At 46.9% G+C, this 17507-nt stretch overlaps 1 protein-coding gene and 1 long non-coding RNA gene across 7 annotated transcripts in view; one reads left to right on the forward strand and one right to left on the reverse strand.

Moving 5' to 3' along the window:
- Positions 1-386: 386 nt before the first annotated feature.
- Positions 387-4903, reverse strand: LOC125938475 (uncharacterized). Its single transcript, XR_007462709.1, has 3 exons — positions 2502-4903; positions 2213-2358; positions 387-1878 (listed from the first exon to the last, which is right to left on the reverse strand). It is a non-coding gene; the product is annotated as an uncharacterized LOC125938475 (long non-coding RNA).
- Positions 4889-17507, forward strand: part of LOC125938456 (class I histocompatibility antigen, Gogo-B*0101 alpha chain-like) — a 75270-nt gene continuing 62651 nt past the window's right edge. For 3 of the 6 annotated variants that reach the window (XM_049653628.1, XM_049653631.1, XM_049653633.1), the window contains exons 1-5: positions 4889-5002; positions 5284-5553; positions 5759-6034; positions 6647-6922; positions 7040-7147. In XM_049653628.1, coding sequence (XP_049509585.1) covers positions 4930-5002; positions 5284-5553; positions 5759-6034; positions 6647-6922; positions 7040-7147 — 1003 coding nt within the window. In that variant the 5' untranslated portion in view covers positions 4889-4929. Of the gene's footprint in view, positions 5003-5283; positions 5554-5758; positions 6035-6646; positions 6923-7039; positions 7148-7582; positions 7616-7760; positions 7809-7937; positions 8344-17507 lie in introns of those variants that run through there. The other 3 variants (XM_049653629.1, XM_049653630.1, XM_049653632.1) reach the window with 3 other exon arrangements.

Genomic DNA, 17507 nt, shown 5'->3' on the forward strand with positions numbered 1-17507 from the left:
GAATGTCCATGTCATAGTATAAGCATATTTAAATTGTGGAGACACATTTCAGAAGAACTCTTTAGAAAATTTAAACTAGTATTCACTCCCATTGCTCTTTATGATGGTATATTTTCCCCACCCTCTGCTGGACACTCTCATAACTAACCTACTTTCATCTTTGCCAAGTTGAAGATACCAAGGTTTATTCCCATTTTTTATTCCACATTCTCATTTTTGTTTGTATTTACTTATTATCAATATAGTGTGTGACATTTTGTGTCTTCCTTTCCAAATTGTTCTCTAATATTTATAATTATCTTTTTCTTTTTTCTTTTCTTATTATTTGAGTGCAGCTTACACACACTCTTCCATTCCTTTCAGGTTTACAACATAGTGACTTGTCATATAATCCAGTAATTGCACTCTTGAGTATGTACTCAAAGAAAATGAAAACACCAATTCTTTTTTTTTTTTTTTAGTTTATTTATTTGAAAGACAGAGAGTACACAAGCAAAGGAAGGTCTGAGACATTTTCCCTGTTATTTCCATCAAGGGGCTGGAGGAGGAGGTGCACAGGGACACAGAAACCTCAGCAATGGCACCGGCTCCTGAGCTCTCTTCTCCTGCAATCCTGCCTCACCCCTGAGCCTGACCCCTGTGGAGTCCAGGGCTGCTCAGAAGCTTCTTCCTCTTCCCACTGACGCCCAGGCTTCTGCTCAGACATCTCCACCTGACTTACAGTCCAGACCCCACTCAGGCTTCTCAGTCAGAATCCACCTGAGAGCAGAGCAGTGGGGTGAGGGAGGGGGTGTCCCCTTACCTTCCACCCCACGTGAGGCCACAGGACTAAGGAGAGAAGACCCAGCTGCCTTTCTCCTCCTCAGCCAAGCCCTCCCTAGGGTCTCCTTCAGCTCCAGCACCTGGACAGGGACCCAGACACCAGGGGGCGCCCTCATCCCAGATGATGTTAAGAGTGTGAGGTTTTTTTTTTTCAGAAGCCATACTGATAGAACCTGTGTCCACCCATAGACAAATGGATAAGGAAGATGTGTGGTATGTACACATACATATAAATATGTACTGCCACTTGTGACAACATGGATGGACAAACAGGGCAGTATGTCTGCTAAGTGAAATGAATCAGACTGAGATAGACAAGTACCATATGATTTCACTCATATGTGTAATCTAAAAAAAAAAACAAAACAAATGAGTAAAGAAACAAACAGCAGAATCAGACCTATAAATACAGAGAACAAACTGATGACTGCCAGAGGGAAGGGGTTGGGAGGATGGGCACAGTGGGTGAGGGGAGTGGGAGACACAGGCTCCAGTTATGGAAGGGAACAGATCATAGGAATAAAAGGCACAGCACAGGGAATATCGTCAGTGAGACTATAACATCATTGTGTGGTGACAGATGGCAGCTACACTCTGGTGAGCACAGCATGGTGTAGACAGAAAGTGAAGGGCCCCTGGGTGGCTCTGTAGTTTCTCCAGTCATGATCCCAGGTCATGGAATCAAGCCCCACGGGACTGAACTGGCTTGAGATTCTCTCTCTCTCTCTCTCTCTCTCTGTCTCTCTCTCTCTCCCTCTACCTCTCTTCCCTGCTCTGGCTGCCTCTCTCTCAAAAAAAGAAAATGTATACAGAAGCTGAGTCACTGGGTTGTACACCCAAAACTAATGTAATCTTGTGTGTCAACTATATTCAAATTTAAAATATCTTTAAAAAGAAATTAATTAGGAAGAATAAACTCTAGGAGTGCCTGGGTGGGTCAGTCGGGTGGGCATCCGACTCTTGATTTCAGCTCAGGTCATGCATGATCTCATGGTTCGTGGGTGTGAGACCTCCATCAGGCTCTTCGAATGGGTGCGTCCTCTCCCATGGCTGCAACTGCAGAGAACAGATGCACAGTTACAATAAGGCATGGAAAGGCTAAGTTAGACCGGCAGAAACACAGACCCCTATACATGCAGATGTTCATGTGGGGTGTGGGGTCAGGGGAAAGACTGAGGTGCAAAAAAGAAAATTGGACGAGAGAGGAAAGAGATCCCACATAGAAATAAACAAAACATCCCAACATGGCATCAAGATCAGGGCATAAACTTGTCAGGCACCCATTAGGCATCAGGCACCACTGCCTGCACTTTGTTTCAAGACAAAGTCACTGAGGAATGAGGAGACTCTGAAGACTTGGAGGAACCAGTTTCATGAGATCAATGCTCACGGGAGGAGGAAATGTCCATCTCATCAGGCAGCTCACTACGACTGACCTCAATGTGACCCTGTACCTCACTGAGGATCTTGGCATTGTTTTCACTTGACACGAATGTGAAGGCCAAGCCCTTGGGCGAACTGGCCTGCTCAGGCCTCCTGGAAGGAGACAGAGGGTAGCACTGGAAGACCCCAAAGTAGGAAGACACCCAAAAGGAGGGACGAGGATGTAATGTACGAAGACATAGGAAATCAGGGGGTGGGAGGGGACACTGGGATGCCTGTGTGGGTGTGCAGCTTACCTGATCCAGGTAGGTGTGGGATTCCTCAGGCAGGTGGCAGTTGATGGCAGTGTTTACCTGCTCAATGTCCATACCTCGACCAAATAGGTTGGTGGCCACAAGAATTCATCATGAAAGGTCTTTAAACTATGGACACCAAGAAATCTTTGTCAGAATGAAAATTAGAAAAATGTTCACAGTCCTTTCTCTCGGGGGTCTCATGTCATCCCAAGGACACAAAACATCTTTCCATCTCTGACTCACCTCTCTTCCCAGGATGTCCCACAGTGGATGGCAATGGCTGGGAAGTTCTGCTCCACCAGGAGCTGGGCCAGGGCCATGTAACACTGCACAGACTTCACAAAAATCTCTGCCTGTGTGTGGAGAGTAGGGGGATGTGGGCCCACGGGTGTGTGTGTGTAGAAGAGAGAGACAATGTGCCAGAGTGGGAGATCAGGAAATACACCCTCTACACGAATCCCACTAATTCCCTCTTATTCCTCACTACATGATTCCTTCTTTTTTGCTCTCAGTATAACTTGCCTTTCTTTTCTCTCCTCTGGTTCTGATTTTCCTGAGTAGATGGGCCTCTGAGGAGATACAGAGAACAGTAACCAAATTTGGCAGACATGTTAGGAGACATGAATGAGGTACTCCATGACAAAAGGATAAATATTGGAAGTAGGGTCTGGAATGACCATGACCAATATTCCTCCTTATAAAACATTAAACCTAAGACCTACCCTAAATCTAGATTTAGTGTGAATAAGTTACACAATCGATAAGCTGAGAGAATGCTTCTCCTCAGGGAGTGATACAAGAAGAAATAAACACTTAAGAACCCTAACAGGGCCAATGTATATTGGGATATTTAAGAATTTAAAAGTCCTTCCAGATGGTTTTAAAAATTTATTTATTTATTGGGGCACCTGGGTGGCTCAGTCAGTTAAGCGTCCGACTTCAGCTCAGGTCATGATCTCGCAGTCCGTGAGTTCGAGCCCCACATCGGGCTCTGTGCTGACAGCTCAGAGCCTGGAGCCTGTTTCGGATTCTGTGTCTCCCTCTCTCTCTGACCCTCCTCCGTTCATGCTCTGTCTCTCTCTGTCTCAAAAATAAATAAACCTTAAAAAATATATATTAAAAATTTTTTTAAGTTTATTTATTTATAATGAGACAGAGAAGGATAGAGTGAGTATGAGCAGGGGAGAGGCAGAGACAGAGAGAATCCCAAGCAGACTCCACCCTGTCAATGCAGAGCCTGACACAGGGCTCCATCTCATAAACCATGAGATCAAGAGTCAGACACTTAACCAACTGAGCCACCCAGGCTCCCAAAAACACCAATTATTTTTAAAATATAGCTATTTTAAAATATGGAATTGAAGACAGAAGAAACAGCAGCCCGCACATCAGGAACTGATCCGACAATGACAGCTGGGCCTCAGTGTGGTTAGAAGCTGGCTGATGCCACCACTGGGCCATATTATTCTCCTGTGGGACATGAGCCACTAATGCAACAATCATGCATTAGTACAGCATCCATTCCATATGTAGATGGGCCTATGGATTGAATGTAACACAGGAGACAGTCAATGATGCTGTTTCAAGATCCAGTTTGCAAATAACCTCAGAGGAGGTACAACTTGTGTAGTTTTAATATAATGTCAAAGATGAACATCCATAATTATCTGAAAAGGTTATGATACATACTATTCTCCTATGGTCAAGGATGTAAATTTTTTTCATATACTTCAACCAAAACAACACAACAGATGCAGAAGCAAATCTTAACATCTAGTGGTCTACTAACGAGACAGACAAGAAAGAGACTTGCAAAGTGGAAAATGAAACAAAACCAGTGTTCTCACTGCCCCTTTTATTTGGGAAAATTGTTATTTTTAATAAAAACCATATTTCAGTTTTCATATGATTGCAAATGAATTTAAAAATATTTAAAACTGTTTTATTCCTACTATGGTAAATATTGATAGGTATAGCCCACAGACACAAACTTATCCCTGGGATCCTCGCTAATTTGTAAGACTGTGTAGATATCCTGAGAACAAACTATTGGAGAATCAATGACTCACACAGCTCCTGGGCCACGACTCAGGGAGACAGCGTGACAAGGAGCCCTCTGTGCAGTAGGTGAGGGCTAGGGGCAAAGCCCCAGGTCCCTGGGCCTGCCTCTCAGGGTCTCAGGCCCCAAGGCGGTGTCGCGTTCTGGGAAGCCCAGTGTTGGGGAGTTCCCATCTGCCCTGGTTTCACCTCCCTGCCACAACGTGTGTCAGGTCTTTTTGCCTGGATACTGATGATGCGGCCTCGGTTTGTACTCCTATTGGCGATGGGTTTACCAAGAAGCCAATCCAGTGCACCGCGGTTCCGGGGTGTAGTCTCTGCGCTCGCCTCCGGTTCCAGCTGCGACTCACATTCTCCCCAGACCCCGAGGATGCGGGTTGTTATGCCCCGAACGCTCCTCCTGCTGCTGTCGGGGGCCCTGGCCGTGACCCAGACCTGGGCAGGTGAGTACGGGTTCGGGAGGAAAGGGACTCTGAGGGGCAGGAGCGAAGAAACCGCCCGGCGGGGAAGCGGAACCCCCGGGGAAGCCGACTGTCCACCGCCCGGACCCAGACCTCCACCCGGGCCTCCCCCCGGGCTCCCCTCCCCCGTCCCTCCCGGACTCCGTCCTGCTCTCCCCTACTCTGGTCCTCCTCCCCCTGCCCTCTCGGCCGACTCCCCCTGGGACCCGGGCCCCTCGCGGGGAGGAGGGTCGGGCGGGGTCTCAGCCCCTCCGCGCCCGCAGGCTCCCACTCCTTGAGGTATTTCCACACCGCGATGTCCCGGCCCGGCCTCGGGGAACCCCGCTTCATCGCCGTGGGCTACGTGGACGACACGCAGTTCGTGCGGTTCGACACCGACGCCCCAAATCCGAGGATGGAGCCGCGGGCGCCATGGATGGAGCAGGTGGGGCCAGAGTATTGGGACCGGGAGACGCGGATCGCCAAGGTGCACGCAGAGATTGCCCGACCGAACCTGCAGACCGCCCTCCGCTACTACAACCAGAGCGAGTCCGGTGAGCGACGCGGGCCCGGGTCCAGGGCACGACCCCATCCCCACGGACGGGCCGGGGTCGCCCCGAGTCTCGGTGTCTGAGCGCAGCCTCGAAGCAGCGAGACTCCCAAGTCCCCCGACCGGGGAAGAGCCCGCGGGAGCTTTTAGGGGGTTTAGCTTTCGCTTTCACCTTAATCACTGCTGCTCTGGGGGCGGGGCGGGGACAGGGTCACACAGCATCCAGAGAATGCATGGCTGTGACATCGGGCCTGACGGACGCCTCCTCCGCGGGTACAGTCAGTTGGCCTACGACGGCGCGGATTACATCGCCCTGAACGAGGACCTGCGCTCCTGGACCGCGGCGGACACCGCGGCGCAGATCACACGCCGCAAGTGGGAGGTGGCCGGTGAGGCGGCGCGCTATAGGAAGTACCTGGAGGACACGTGCTTGGCGGGGCTCCGCAGGTACCTGGAGATGGGGAAGGAGACGCTGCTGCGTGCAGGTACAGGGGCCGCGGGGCCTCCCCGATCTCCCCTTCACCGGGGCTGGCTTCCCACAAGGAAGGGAAAATTTTGGACTCCGTTTCAGAACAGCTCTCCTCCCCGGGTGGGAAGAGGGACATCTGCCTCCTTGTTCATATTCCTGCTAGAGAGTGACTCACCTAGAGGGAGCTTTTCTCTCAAGGACAGACAGGAATCCACTCTCCCCAGCAGGGACTCAGGTTGAGCCCATCCCTGAAATAACCCATCAGCAGTTCCCTTTGACCCTGGCAGCCACCTTATGAACCATGACCTTCCCTCTCAAGGCCTTGTTCTCCATCTGAGAACATGTTTGGAGATCTGAGTCTGTGTTTGCTGAGTCATTCACCCTCCACCACAGTCAGGACCAAAGTGTGTTCCTCCCTTAGACCTGCAGCTTCCTACCCGGGCTTCTCTCCCAGATTCCAGAACATAACAAGGATCAGGAGATCCCAAAGGCTAGACTGCTGTCTGGGTTTTGTGCTTCTTCCATCCAGACCAGTGGTCCTATCCACCTCAGGATGGTCACGTGGATGCAGTTTCAGTGGCCCATAAAGCTAAACCACAGTGTGGATTCTCTGATTCTTCTTCCTCAGAATCTCCCAAAACACACGTGACCCGCCACCGGATCTCTGACCATGAGGTGACCCTGAGGTGCTGGGCCCTGGGCTTCTACCCTGCGGAGATCACCCTGACCTGGCAACGTGATGGGGAGGACCACACCCAGGACACAGAGCTTGTGGAGACCAGGCCTGCAGGAGATGGAACCTTCCAGAAGTGGGCGGCTGTGGTGGTGCCTTCTGGAGAGGAGCAGAGATACACGTGCCATGTGCAGCACGAGGGGCTGCCCGAGCCCATCACCTTGAGATGGGGTAAGGAGGGTTTGGGGTAGAGCCCCGTGTCAGGGAAAGCAGGGCCCTTCTGGAGAATTTCACAAAGTCAAGACTGAAGACAGAGGTCTGAGCCCCTCACCTTCCTTCCTTTTCCAGAGCCATCCTCTCAGCCCTCCATCCCCATCCTGGGCATCATGGCTGGTGTGGCTGTCCTTGTGGTCACTGTGGTGGTTGGAGCTGTGATCTGGAGGAAGAAGTTCTCAGGTAGGAACAGAGTGGGGGGATCTGAGTTCTCTTGTCCCGCTGGGGGGTTTCCTAGGTAGCACATTGTCCTGCCTGGTTCCTGGGAGGTTCCATCCACACACATGGACCTGCCCACTCTGGAGCCATTACTAACATTCACTCTGTAGCAAAGCACATGTGAAAATGAAGAACAGATTTTCACTTGGTAATTCTGGTGACGGGGACCTGATTCCCAGCAGTGACAGGACAGAGAGGAAGGTCCCTGCTCAGGACAGACCTCCAGAAAGTCAGGCGGTCCTGTGCTCCCCCACACCTCTTTTTTCATGTTTCCTGAGCCTGTCCTGGGTCTTCAGTCAGAATTCTGGAAACTTCATTGTGGACCAGGACTAAGAGGTTGCTCTAGGATCCCATGGCCCAGCTGTCCTAGGTTTGTAACATGATATTTTCTTCCCACAGCAGAAAAAGGACCGAGCTACTCTCATGCTGCACGTAAGTATGGAGGGGGTGATCCTTGAAACCCTGGGATAGTGTAGACAGGACCCCAATGGGGAGCTCACTCCCCCCACCCCCCCATAGCTGCTCCTTTAGTCTCAACTCCTGTGGCTCTGATCACATCCTGTTTGTTCTACCCCAGGCAATGACAGTACCCAGGGCTCTGATTCGTCTCTAATGGCTCCTAAAGGTAAGACTCCGGAGGGCCTGAAGTGGGGAGGTGTGGGGGAACTAGGGACATGTTGACATGTGGGGGGCTGTTGAGAATGTGGCACTTATGTGACTGATCTAAATCTGTTCATGATTAATTTTTTCACAGTGTGAGACCTGCTGCCCCTCAGGGACTGAGCAATACAGGATCTGTTCACACTTGGTGCCATCGAGATCCCCTGACTTTTTGCGGATGGTGTCAGAATGTGTCTGTGTTCCTATTAGCATATTGTGAGGACACAGGAGACTGGCCCCCCCTGCCCACCATGATCCCTCCCCGTACTGATTCGTGTTCCCTTTCTGACCTGCTTTCCTGTTCCAGCCGAGGAGGGGTGGACCATATCCATCCCCGTCTTTTTTTCATGTTGGACTGAGTACTTTCCTATTGAAAATGAGAATCCAGATATGAATTTGTGTTTTGTAATTCTTGGTATGTGGGCATGATGAGGTAATAAAAGAGAGGATTTGTATGGTTGGAACAGAAAATAAATGAAAGCACTGAGAACCTTCCAGAACCCGCATGTTTCCTGTGCCGTGTCTGTTGCAGGTGCGGACAGGAGAGGGCTGGAGGAGCCGAGCGGGGACGGGGCCTGGGTCCAGTCGGTGCTCAGTGCATAATTAGTGTGACGTGCTCACTCCTCAGCTGGGTCATGTCTCTGCTCCTTGTCCTTGCCCCTTCTGTGGAACCTTGTCTCAATAGGACCATGACTACAGGGACATGGACGTCATCTGTCACCAGGACCTTGTGAAGCAAGAGCTTCCTGTGACTGGGTCAGCCCAGGCTCCATCCTGGGTTGTGACCTCAGGCCCATCTTTTGGGTGTATTTTCTTCTTTGTTTCTGTGGAGCATCAGGCCTGTTCTTGCTCTTGTGTCTGAGTTCCTGTCTCATTCTTCCCGGGTGATCCCAGTGGTTACAGCACCAGGAGTCCTTTGGGCTGTCGTTCCCACAGGCCTAGGTGGCCCCTGTACACAGGAGTCTCTGTGGTTTGCAGAGATGAATTATCAGATTCATCCATCTCCTCCCTCTAGAGCTGTCTTCTGGATTATTCTTTACATCCTGAGGTAGACAGAGAGGAATCTGAGAGTTTCTCATCCTCTTTCAACTTCAGTTAGTTTCTACCTTCTCTGCCTCTCTGCCCCCTCTCCCTGCCCTTAGTTCTAGTGATGCTGGTGCTGGCTCCCATCCAAATTCATGGAGTTTTAAAGCACAGTCTCACATAGATTTCTATTTGGTTGGAGAAAAGGCCCCATAGAGCCTAAGTACAATGATTCTGAAGACAGGACTGTAACTCTGTGCTGTGCTGTGCTGTGCTGTGCTGTGCAGGGGAAACGCTGTGGGAGGGGGGAGCTGAGCAGAAAAAGGGAGGGAGGAGCAGCCCTGGGGGAAAAGTAGAGGCGGCACTGATGGTGAGGTGGGGGCACTTTTTGTGGGAGCTGCCACGGACTGGCTGTGCTGAGGCTCATCCAGAAGACAGAGATCCTCTCCGCTGACCAATCGTTCCACTGATAATGTCGTGTGCCACATGCAGGACCCGCTATTTTTTCATCTAAGACACCTCAGTAACTAAGAAGAGGCAAACGTGCTGGTCTTGTGGAGAATATGTCCTAGGGGTGAGGGGCAGACTCTACTTGACCCTGAAACAATGTGTGGATTGAGGACAATGACCCCATTGTGCAGTCAGAAATCCAAGTATAACTTTTGACTCCCCTGAAACCTAAGTACTACTATTGATAGGAAGTCTTCTTGAAAACACGAACAGTTGTGTAACGTATAGTTTGCGTGTTACATGCAGTATGTACTGTATTCTTACAATAAATTAAGCTGGAGAAAATAGTAAGAAAACATAAGAAAAAGTGCAGCAAGTCCACGTAAGTGTAAAAGTAAGTGTTAAAAAGTCCACATATCGGAGGACATGAGCAGTTCAAGCTGGTGTAATTCAGAGCCAACTGTATACTGTATTAATGTGGTAAAAAGGGGAAGGGTTTACATTGGAGGTTAGCAAAAAGGTGAAAAATAGTTTTTAATCTATAGAAAGCTTACAAAGAAATTGAAGAAGACACAAAAATGTAAAAATATTCCATGCTCCTGGATTCAAAGAACAAATATTGTTAAAATGTTGGTACTACCCAAAGCAATCTACATATTCAATGCAATCCCTATCAAAATAACACCAGCATTCTTCACAGAGCTAAAACCTACAATCGTAACATTTATATGGAATCAGAAAAGACCCCAAATAGCCAAAGTAATCTTGAAAAAGAAAACCAAAACTGGAGGTATCACAATCCCGGACTTCAAGATGTATTTCAAAACTGTAATCATCAAGACAGTATGGTACTGGCACAAAAACAGACACTCAGATCAATGGAACAGAATAGAGAACCCAGAAATGGACCCAAAAACATCAGTCAACTAATCTTTGACAAAGCAGGAAAGAATATCCAATGGAATAAAGACAGTCTCTTCAGCAAATGGTGCTGAGAAAACGGGGCAGCGACATGCAGAAAAATGAACTAGGACCATTTTCTTACACCATACACAAAGATAATCTCAAAATGGATGAAAGACCTAAATGTAAGACAGGAAACCATCAAAATCCTAGAGGAAAAAACAAGCAAAAACCCCTTTGACCTCAGCCACAGAAACTTCTTATGTCTCTGGAAGAAAGGGAAACAAAAGCAAAAATGAACTATTGGGACCTCATCAAAATAAAAAGCTTCTGCACAGTGAAGGAAACAATCAGAAAAACTAAAAGGCAACCAACAGAATGGGAGAAGATATTTGCAAATGACATATCAGATAAAGTGTTAGTATCCAAAATCTATAAAGAACTTATCAAACTCAACACCCAAAAGCAAATAATCCAGTGAAGAAATGAGCAAAAGACATGAATAAACACTTCTCCAAAGAAGACATCCAGATGGCCAACCGACACATGAAAAAATGCTCAACATCACTCATCATCAGGGAAATACAAATCAAAACCACAATGAAATACCACCTCACACCTGTCAGAAACATTAACAACTCAGGCAACAGATGTTGGCGAGGATGCAGAGAAAGAGGATCTCTTTTGCACTGCTGGTGGGAATGCAAACTGGTGCAGCCGCTCTGGAAAACAGTATGGAGGTTCCTCAAAAACTAAAAATGGAACTACCCTATGACCCAGCAATTGCACTACTAGGTATTTTTATCCAAGGGATACAGGTGTGCTGTTTCAAAGGGGCACATGCACCCCAATGTTTATAGCAGCACCATCAACAATAGCCAAGGTATGGAAAGAGCCCAAATGTCCATCGATGGATGAACGGATAAAGAAGATGTGGTATATATATGTGTGTGTATATATATATATATATACACACACACAATGGAGTATTACTCAGCAACCAAAAAGAATGAAATCTTGCCATCTGCAACTATGTGGAAGGAACTGGAGGGTATTATGCTAAGCGAAATTAGTCAGAGAAAGACAAATATCATGATTTAACTGATATGAGGAATTTAAGGTAGAAAAAGGTGAACATAAAGGAAAGGAAGCAAAAAATAATATAAAAACAGGGAGGGGGACAAAACATAAGAGTCTCTTAAATGTAGAGAACAGAGGGTTGCTAGATGGTTTGTGAAGGGGGGATGGGCTAAATGGGTAAAGGACATTAAGGAATCTACTTCTGAAATCACTGTTGTACTATATGCTACCTAACCTGGATGTAAATAAAAATTAATTAATTAATTAAAAATAAACTTGGGGCGCCTGGGTGGCGCAGTCGGTTGAGCGTCCGACTTCAGCCAGGTCACGATCTCGCGGTCCGTGAGTTCAAGCCCCGCGTCGGGCTCTGGGCTGATGGCTCGAAGCCTGGAGCCTGTTTCCGATTCTGTGTCTCCCTCTCTCACTGCCCCTCCCCCGTTCATGCTCTGTCTCTCTCTGTCCCAAAAATAAATTTAAAAAAATAAATAAATAAAAATAAACTATACACACACACACACACACACACACACACAAATTGGAGGCTGGTTGGTGCTTTGAGGAAGGTGACCCAGAGAGTTACCTGTGCTGGGATGGGGAAGGTGGCCAATTTACTATCAGAGTAAATCCTCACTGGGTAAAGCCTATCAGAGGGAGCCTCACTGGGAAGGTGACCTCAGGAGAGATGTGCAGGACACAAGGAATTGTTGAAGAGCATGTCTCAGGGAGTTCTTTCCACGCAGGGGGACCTCCAGTGCACATGCACTAGGTCAGGAGTGTGTCCTGTGTTCAAGGAAGAGTGAGAGGCCTCTGTGGCTGGAGCAGAGAGCATGTGAAATGTGGTCAGATGTTTATGCCTGAGGATTAGAAGGGTTTGGTTTTCTGAGTGAGATGTGAGTCACCAGATGGTTTAGAACAGATGATCCACTGGGTACTACTTCTCTTTAGCAGCATCTGTTTGCTGCTGTGCAGAATTGAGAGGTGAAGGGCAAGTGACCAGTAGGGCAACTGTGGGAAGCTAGTGCAGTGTTCCAGGAGGGGGATGACAGTTTTACATCTGAGGTATGAGGAGGGAAAATAATAGCTAGTGACTGCATTCTACTTAGTGTGTGTGTGTGTGTGTGTGTGTATTCTGGATACACTTAAAGATGGACTTTGCAGCATTTCCTAACGTATTAATTCTAGATTGGGAGAAGGAGGAATCAAGGATGCCATCCAATACTTCCAGACTGCAGGTAGAAATGAGGAGTGCCTTATATGGAAACAGGGAGGACTCTGGAAGTAGGACATTTAGGGAAGCTGCATCATAGGCACCCAATTTAGGAATGTCAAATCTGAGATTATTAGAAATGCACTTGAAGTTAGAAGCTGGATACAGAGTACAGGGTGGGAGAAATATCTAGGTTGGAGAGATACATGGAGGAGGTGACACCACATAAATGATGTTTAAAGCCTTCAGCATAGATGAGAGCACCAAGGGGGCGATGACCATAGAAGAGAAAGGAACAGGACCAAATCCTGGACTCCTCAGTGCTAAGCAAGCTGATCAGAGCACACCCAGAGCATACTGCACAGTTATGGTTCTGCGTCATGTAGATCAGGAGGCCCAGACTTTAGTGTGCATAGGAATTTCCTGGTCTTAGAAACATCTAGACAGTCTGGACTAAAGCATGAGATTCTGGGTTTATAACAAGGTTGTTGCTGCTATTGCTGGTCTTCAGATCATACATTGAGCAGCAAGCACATAAAGCAGGATTCTCACATGCCTGTGCATCAGCCTTCCCTGTGGGGCTTATTAAGTAAGTGATTCCTGAGCCCAAGCCCAACACTCTAAGATGGCAGGTCTGGGGAGAGGCCTGAGTATTTTGTAACAAACCCACAAGTAATCCTGGGCTTCCAACAGATAGGTAAACAGTAAAGTCATTGATGAGAGCCTTCATTGTGGGAAGGGGTCTTACATCCACATTTAAATGTTGTTGTTTTTTCTAGGAAGAAAAACACAAGATCTGCTGGGAGATACATATTTTCTCTCCCAAGGGGCACAGCCAGGTGGCAGATTGAGGAAGTGGTTCAACATAAAACCTCTGAGATACTGAGTGTATATCTTAAATGTACCACACAAAAGGAAATGTAACACCATGCAGCTCTTAGTTAATATTATGGTTGTAATCATCTTGCAGTATAGAAATGTATCAATCAAGGGTTTTACCCTTGAGCTTACACAATGGTGTATGTCAATTATACCTCAGTGAAGCTGGAAAAACATGTCTGAAATCATGCTCTCTGAAGCTATTCCCTACATAGATTTCTGACTTTTCATTATATATATATATATATATATATATATATATATAGTTACAGAGACTTAGGGATGGGAGAGAGAGAATATGGGGCCTTTTTCTATTTCAAGGAAAGTCACAAAACAGGCAGGAACAGAATCCACAATGGACCCTAGGTGGAGACCCACATACAATGAGGGCCCTGCCACTGGTTATAGATACAACTGTTCACACAACGGAGTCCCCTGACGTAGGACACTGGACCCTGAGGCTACAACTGCAATTGCTGCTGCCCCGTGCAACTGCATGACACCACTATCACCCAAACACCTGTGTCAAATGCATGGAGTGCTGTCCCAGCTTATCTGTCATGTCCTGAGTCAGAGTCTGAATGTCCAATGCAAGACTGTTTGGTAAAGTGGGTTCTCTTCACTGTGGATGGAGCTGGTCTCTCCCCTCCATCAAGACTTTTAAATTGTGGAAATCTTCTATGTGAGAAGACAGGTACAAGTTCTGAGCATGGAAATTGGGGGTCAGGAATGGGAAAGAATGACAAATTTCAACATTTGGAGCAGTGATCTGAGACTAGAACTTGATCTGGTACATTGTAGGTATCGGGTTGGATTGGACGATTGAAATATTTCAATGTTTTCCCTTGATAGTTGTTATGGGGTCCAGCTTTTGTCTACTTCTGTTCTGCTCGCAAATAAGCAGAGTACCATTGTTGGGTGATGAAGTGATTATTCAAAATGTCTTCTCCAGCCTTTGTCTCTTCCTAGGATTAAGTAACCCAAATCTGTAACACTTCAGATGATCCTTACGTATACACTGATACTTTATATTTCATTTTACATGTCCATATTTCTGGGAAGAGCATCCAATATGTTACCAGGTTTTATGTGACACCCCCCACAAAAGTCTAAAATATCATTCCAGCTTAGACACTGTGCTCCTCTACCTCTGGTCCACGAACAGCTAATCAAACTGTTTTTAGCAGATCCAATGACTTGATATACAGGCTCATTTTTGTCTTGGTGATTACCAGTCTGAGTCAGGATAAGGTTTCACTTTCAATTTCTGTCTCTATCTGTTTGTGGGCTGATGCACATTCACAGACCAGCGCTGGCTCACAGAAGACACAGATCACCATTGGTTTAGGTGAACCTGTATTCTACCACCTACTCTGGTGCTGGATAAATAGCAGAAATGAAACAATTGTGAATGGGGATCCTTTTCCATTAACACAGTAGACTAAGTTTTAAGGCTGCCTCTTCCTGTAAAAACAACTAAAAATGTAAAATGCATATATAAAGCACCCAAAAGAAGAATCAACAGAATAATCATTTAGGCCAAAATATAAATATTGGCAATAAGCCAGGGATGATAGTTGTTCCGAACCTTAGGGTATATTTCAAATCTAGAAAATCTTAGCTTACCTTCTCAAGTTCACGAACTTAATAGACAGGAAATAATGCCCGGAGCTTATTCATGTGAGGAGCATTAGAAACATCCCCTCCCTGAAAATATGGGAACCTAAGATTCATAGATTCACATCCTCAGAAAAAGGATCAAATCAAATCGGCTTTATCTTTAAGTACAAGAGTATTCTAAGGAGATTTGTTCTGATCTAACACAAAGTGAGCAAAGAGCTATTTCAAAGAATTTGCAAATATAGACTAATCTTTCTATGATTTGTAAGCCAAATTTGCTTTCTTATCTTGGGCCAAAATACCTTCTAGTCATCAGTTTAGTTAATAATTGTCCTGGATTGATAATGACTCAAAATTTAGTAAAAGAAACAAATTTTTCTAGAGGAATCTACATTTAACTTATGCGTCAAAAAATTTACACAAAGAATTGCACAAAGAAAAAGAGCAACTATGGGGCGCCTGGGTGGCTCAGTCGGTTAAGCATCCGACTTCAGCTCAGGTCACGATCTCGCGGTCCATGAGTTCGAGCCCCGCATTGGGCTCTGGGCTGATGGCTCAGAGCCTGGATCCTGCTTCCGATTCTGTGTCTCCCTCTCTCTCTGCCCCTCCCCCGTTCATGCTCTGTCTCTCTCTGTCTCAAAAATAAATAAACGTTAAAAAAAATTTAAAAAAAGAAAAAGAGCAACTGATAGCACAAAATGTAAAGTACAAATGGAAAAAAGACAGAGTTAACTTTAGAAAGAATAGGTAGTAAAGAGAAACTCATAAAACTTCAATATTGCAATCATAAGACATAAAATATAACATGACCAATATATGATATAAATATATGTAATTTGAATAAATATTATATGTATGTGTGACATAAAAAAAAATCACAAAATTGAAAATGTAGAGGGGTGCCTGGGTGGCTCAGTCAGTGAAGCATCCAACTTCTGCTCAATCACGAGCCTGGGGCCCACCACAAGTTCTGTGTCTCCCTCTCTCTCTGCACCTTCCCCGCTCATTCTCTCTCTCTCTCTCTCTCTCTCTCTCAAAAATAAACGTTAAGAGGTTTTTGGGAAGACGGAGGGGTAGGAGGATGCTGGGCTCACCGTGTCCTGCAGATCACTCAGATTCCACCTACACCTGTCTAAATAAGCCAGAAAACCGCTAGAAGACTAGCAGAACGGAGTTTCTGGAGCCAAGCACAGGCGAGAGGCCCACGGAAAAGGGTAAGAAGGGCGGCGAGGTGGTGCGCGCTCCACGGACTGGCGGGAGGGAGCCGGGGTGAAGGGGCGCCCCGCTGCCAAGCAGAGTCTGGCTTGCAAAAGCGGAGGGGCCGGACGGAGTGTGTTCTGACAGCAAGCGGGACTTAACATCTGGAAGGTTATAAGCTAACAGCTCTGCTCGGAGAGCGGGAGGGCTGGAGGACAACGGAAGGGAGAGTTGTTGAGCCCCCAACAACAGAGCGCAGCATGGCGGGGGAACAAAGGCACTCACCAGCGCCATCTCCCTCACCCATCTCCCAGCTGAAATCCCAAAGGGAACCAGTTCCTGCCAGGGAACTTGCTTGTACCACGCAAACACACAACGTTGTGCTTCTGCAGATCCATCCCTCTGGTGGCTGGTCTGACTCCCTCCCGGTGCCACAGGGTCCCTCCTGAAGTGGATCTCTGAAGGATAAGTGAGCTGAGCCTGCCCCTCCCGTCCCTGTGCACCTTGCCGATCCTCCCCAGATAAAATGCCAGATCCCCAGCACCGCAAGCCTGGCAGTGTGCCAGTACCCAGACAGGTGCCACACCACCCCACAGTGAATCCCGTCCCTAGGAGAGGGGAAGAAAAGGTACACACCAGTCTGACTGTGGCCCCAGGGGTGGGCTGGGGGCAGACATCAGGCCTGACTGCGCCTGGCCCACCAACTCAAGTTATTCAAGACAGCACACATCAACTGATGAATGAATAAAGAAATTGTGGTTTATATACAGAATGGAGTACTACGTGTCAATGAGAAAGAATGAAATATGGCCCTTTGTAGCAACGTGGATGGAACTGGAGAGTGTTATGCTAAGTGAAATAAGCCATACAGAGAAAGACAGATACCATATGGTGTCACTCTTATATGGATCCTGAGAAACTTAACAGAAACCCATGGGGAAGTGGAAGGAAAAAAAAAAAAAGAGGTTAGAGTGGAAGACAGCCAAAACATAAGAGACTCTTAAAAACTGAGAACAAACTGAGGGTTGATGGGGGGTGGGAGGGAGGGGAGGGTGGGTGATGGGTATTGAGGAAGGCACCTTTTGGGATGAGCACTAGGTGTTGTATGGAAACCAATTTGACAATAAATTCCATATATTGAAAAAAAAAAAAAAAAGACAGCACAGGGGAAGTGCCCTGCAGTTCCGCACGCCTCCAGGGACTATCCAAAATGATGAAACTGAAGAATTCCCCTCAAAAGAATCTCCATGAAATAACAACAGCTAACGAACTGATCAAAAAGGATTTAAACAATATAACAGAAAG

Source organism: Panthera uncia (assembly GCF_023721935.1).
Source record: "Panthera uncia isolate 11264 chromosome B2 unlocalized genomic scaffold, Puncia_PCG_1.0 HiC_scaffold_24, whole genome shotgun sequence".
In the NCBI taxonomy this organism is placed as follows: Eukaryota; Metazoa; Chordata; class Mammalia; order Carnivora; family Felidae; genus Panthera; species Panthera uncia.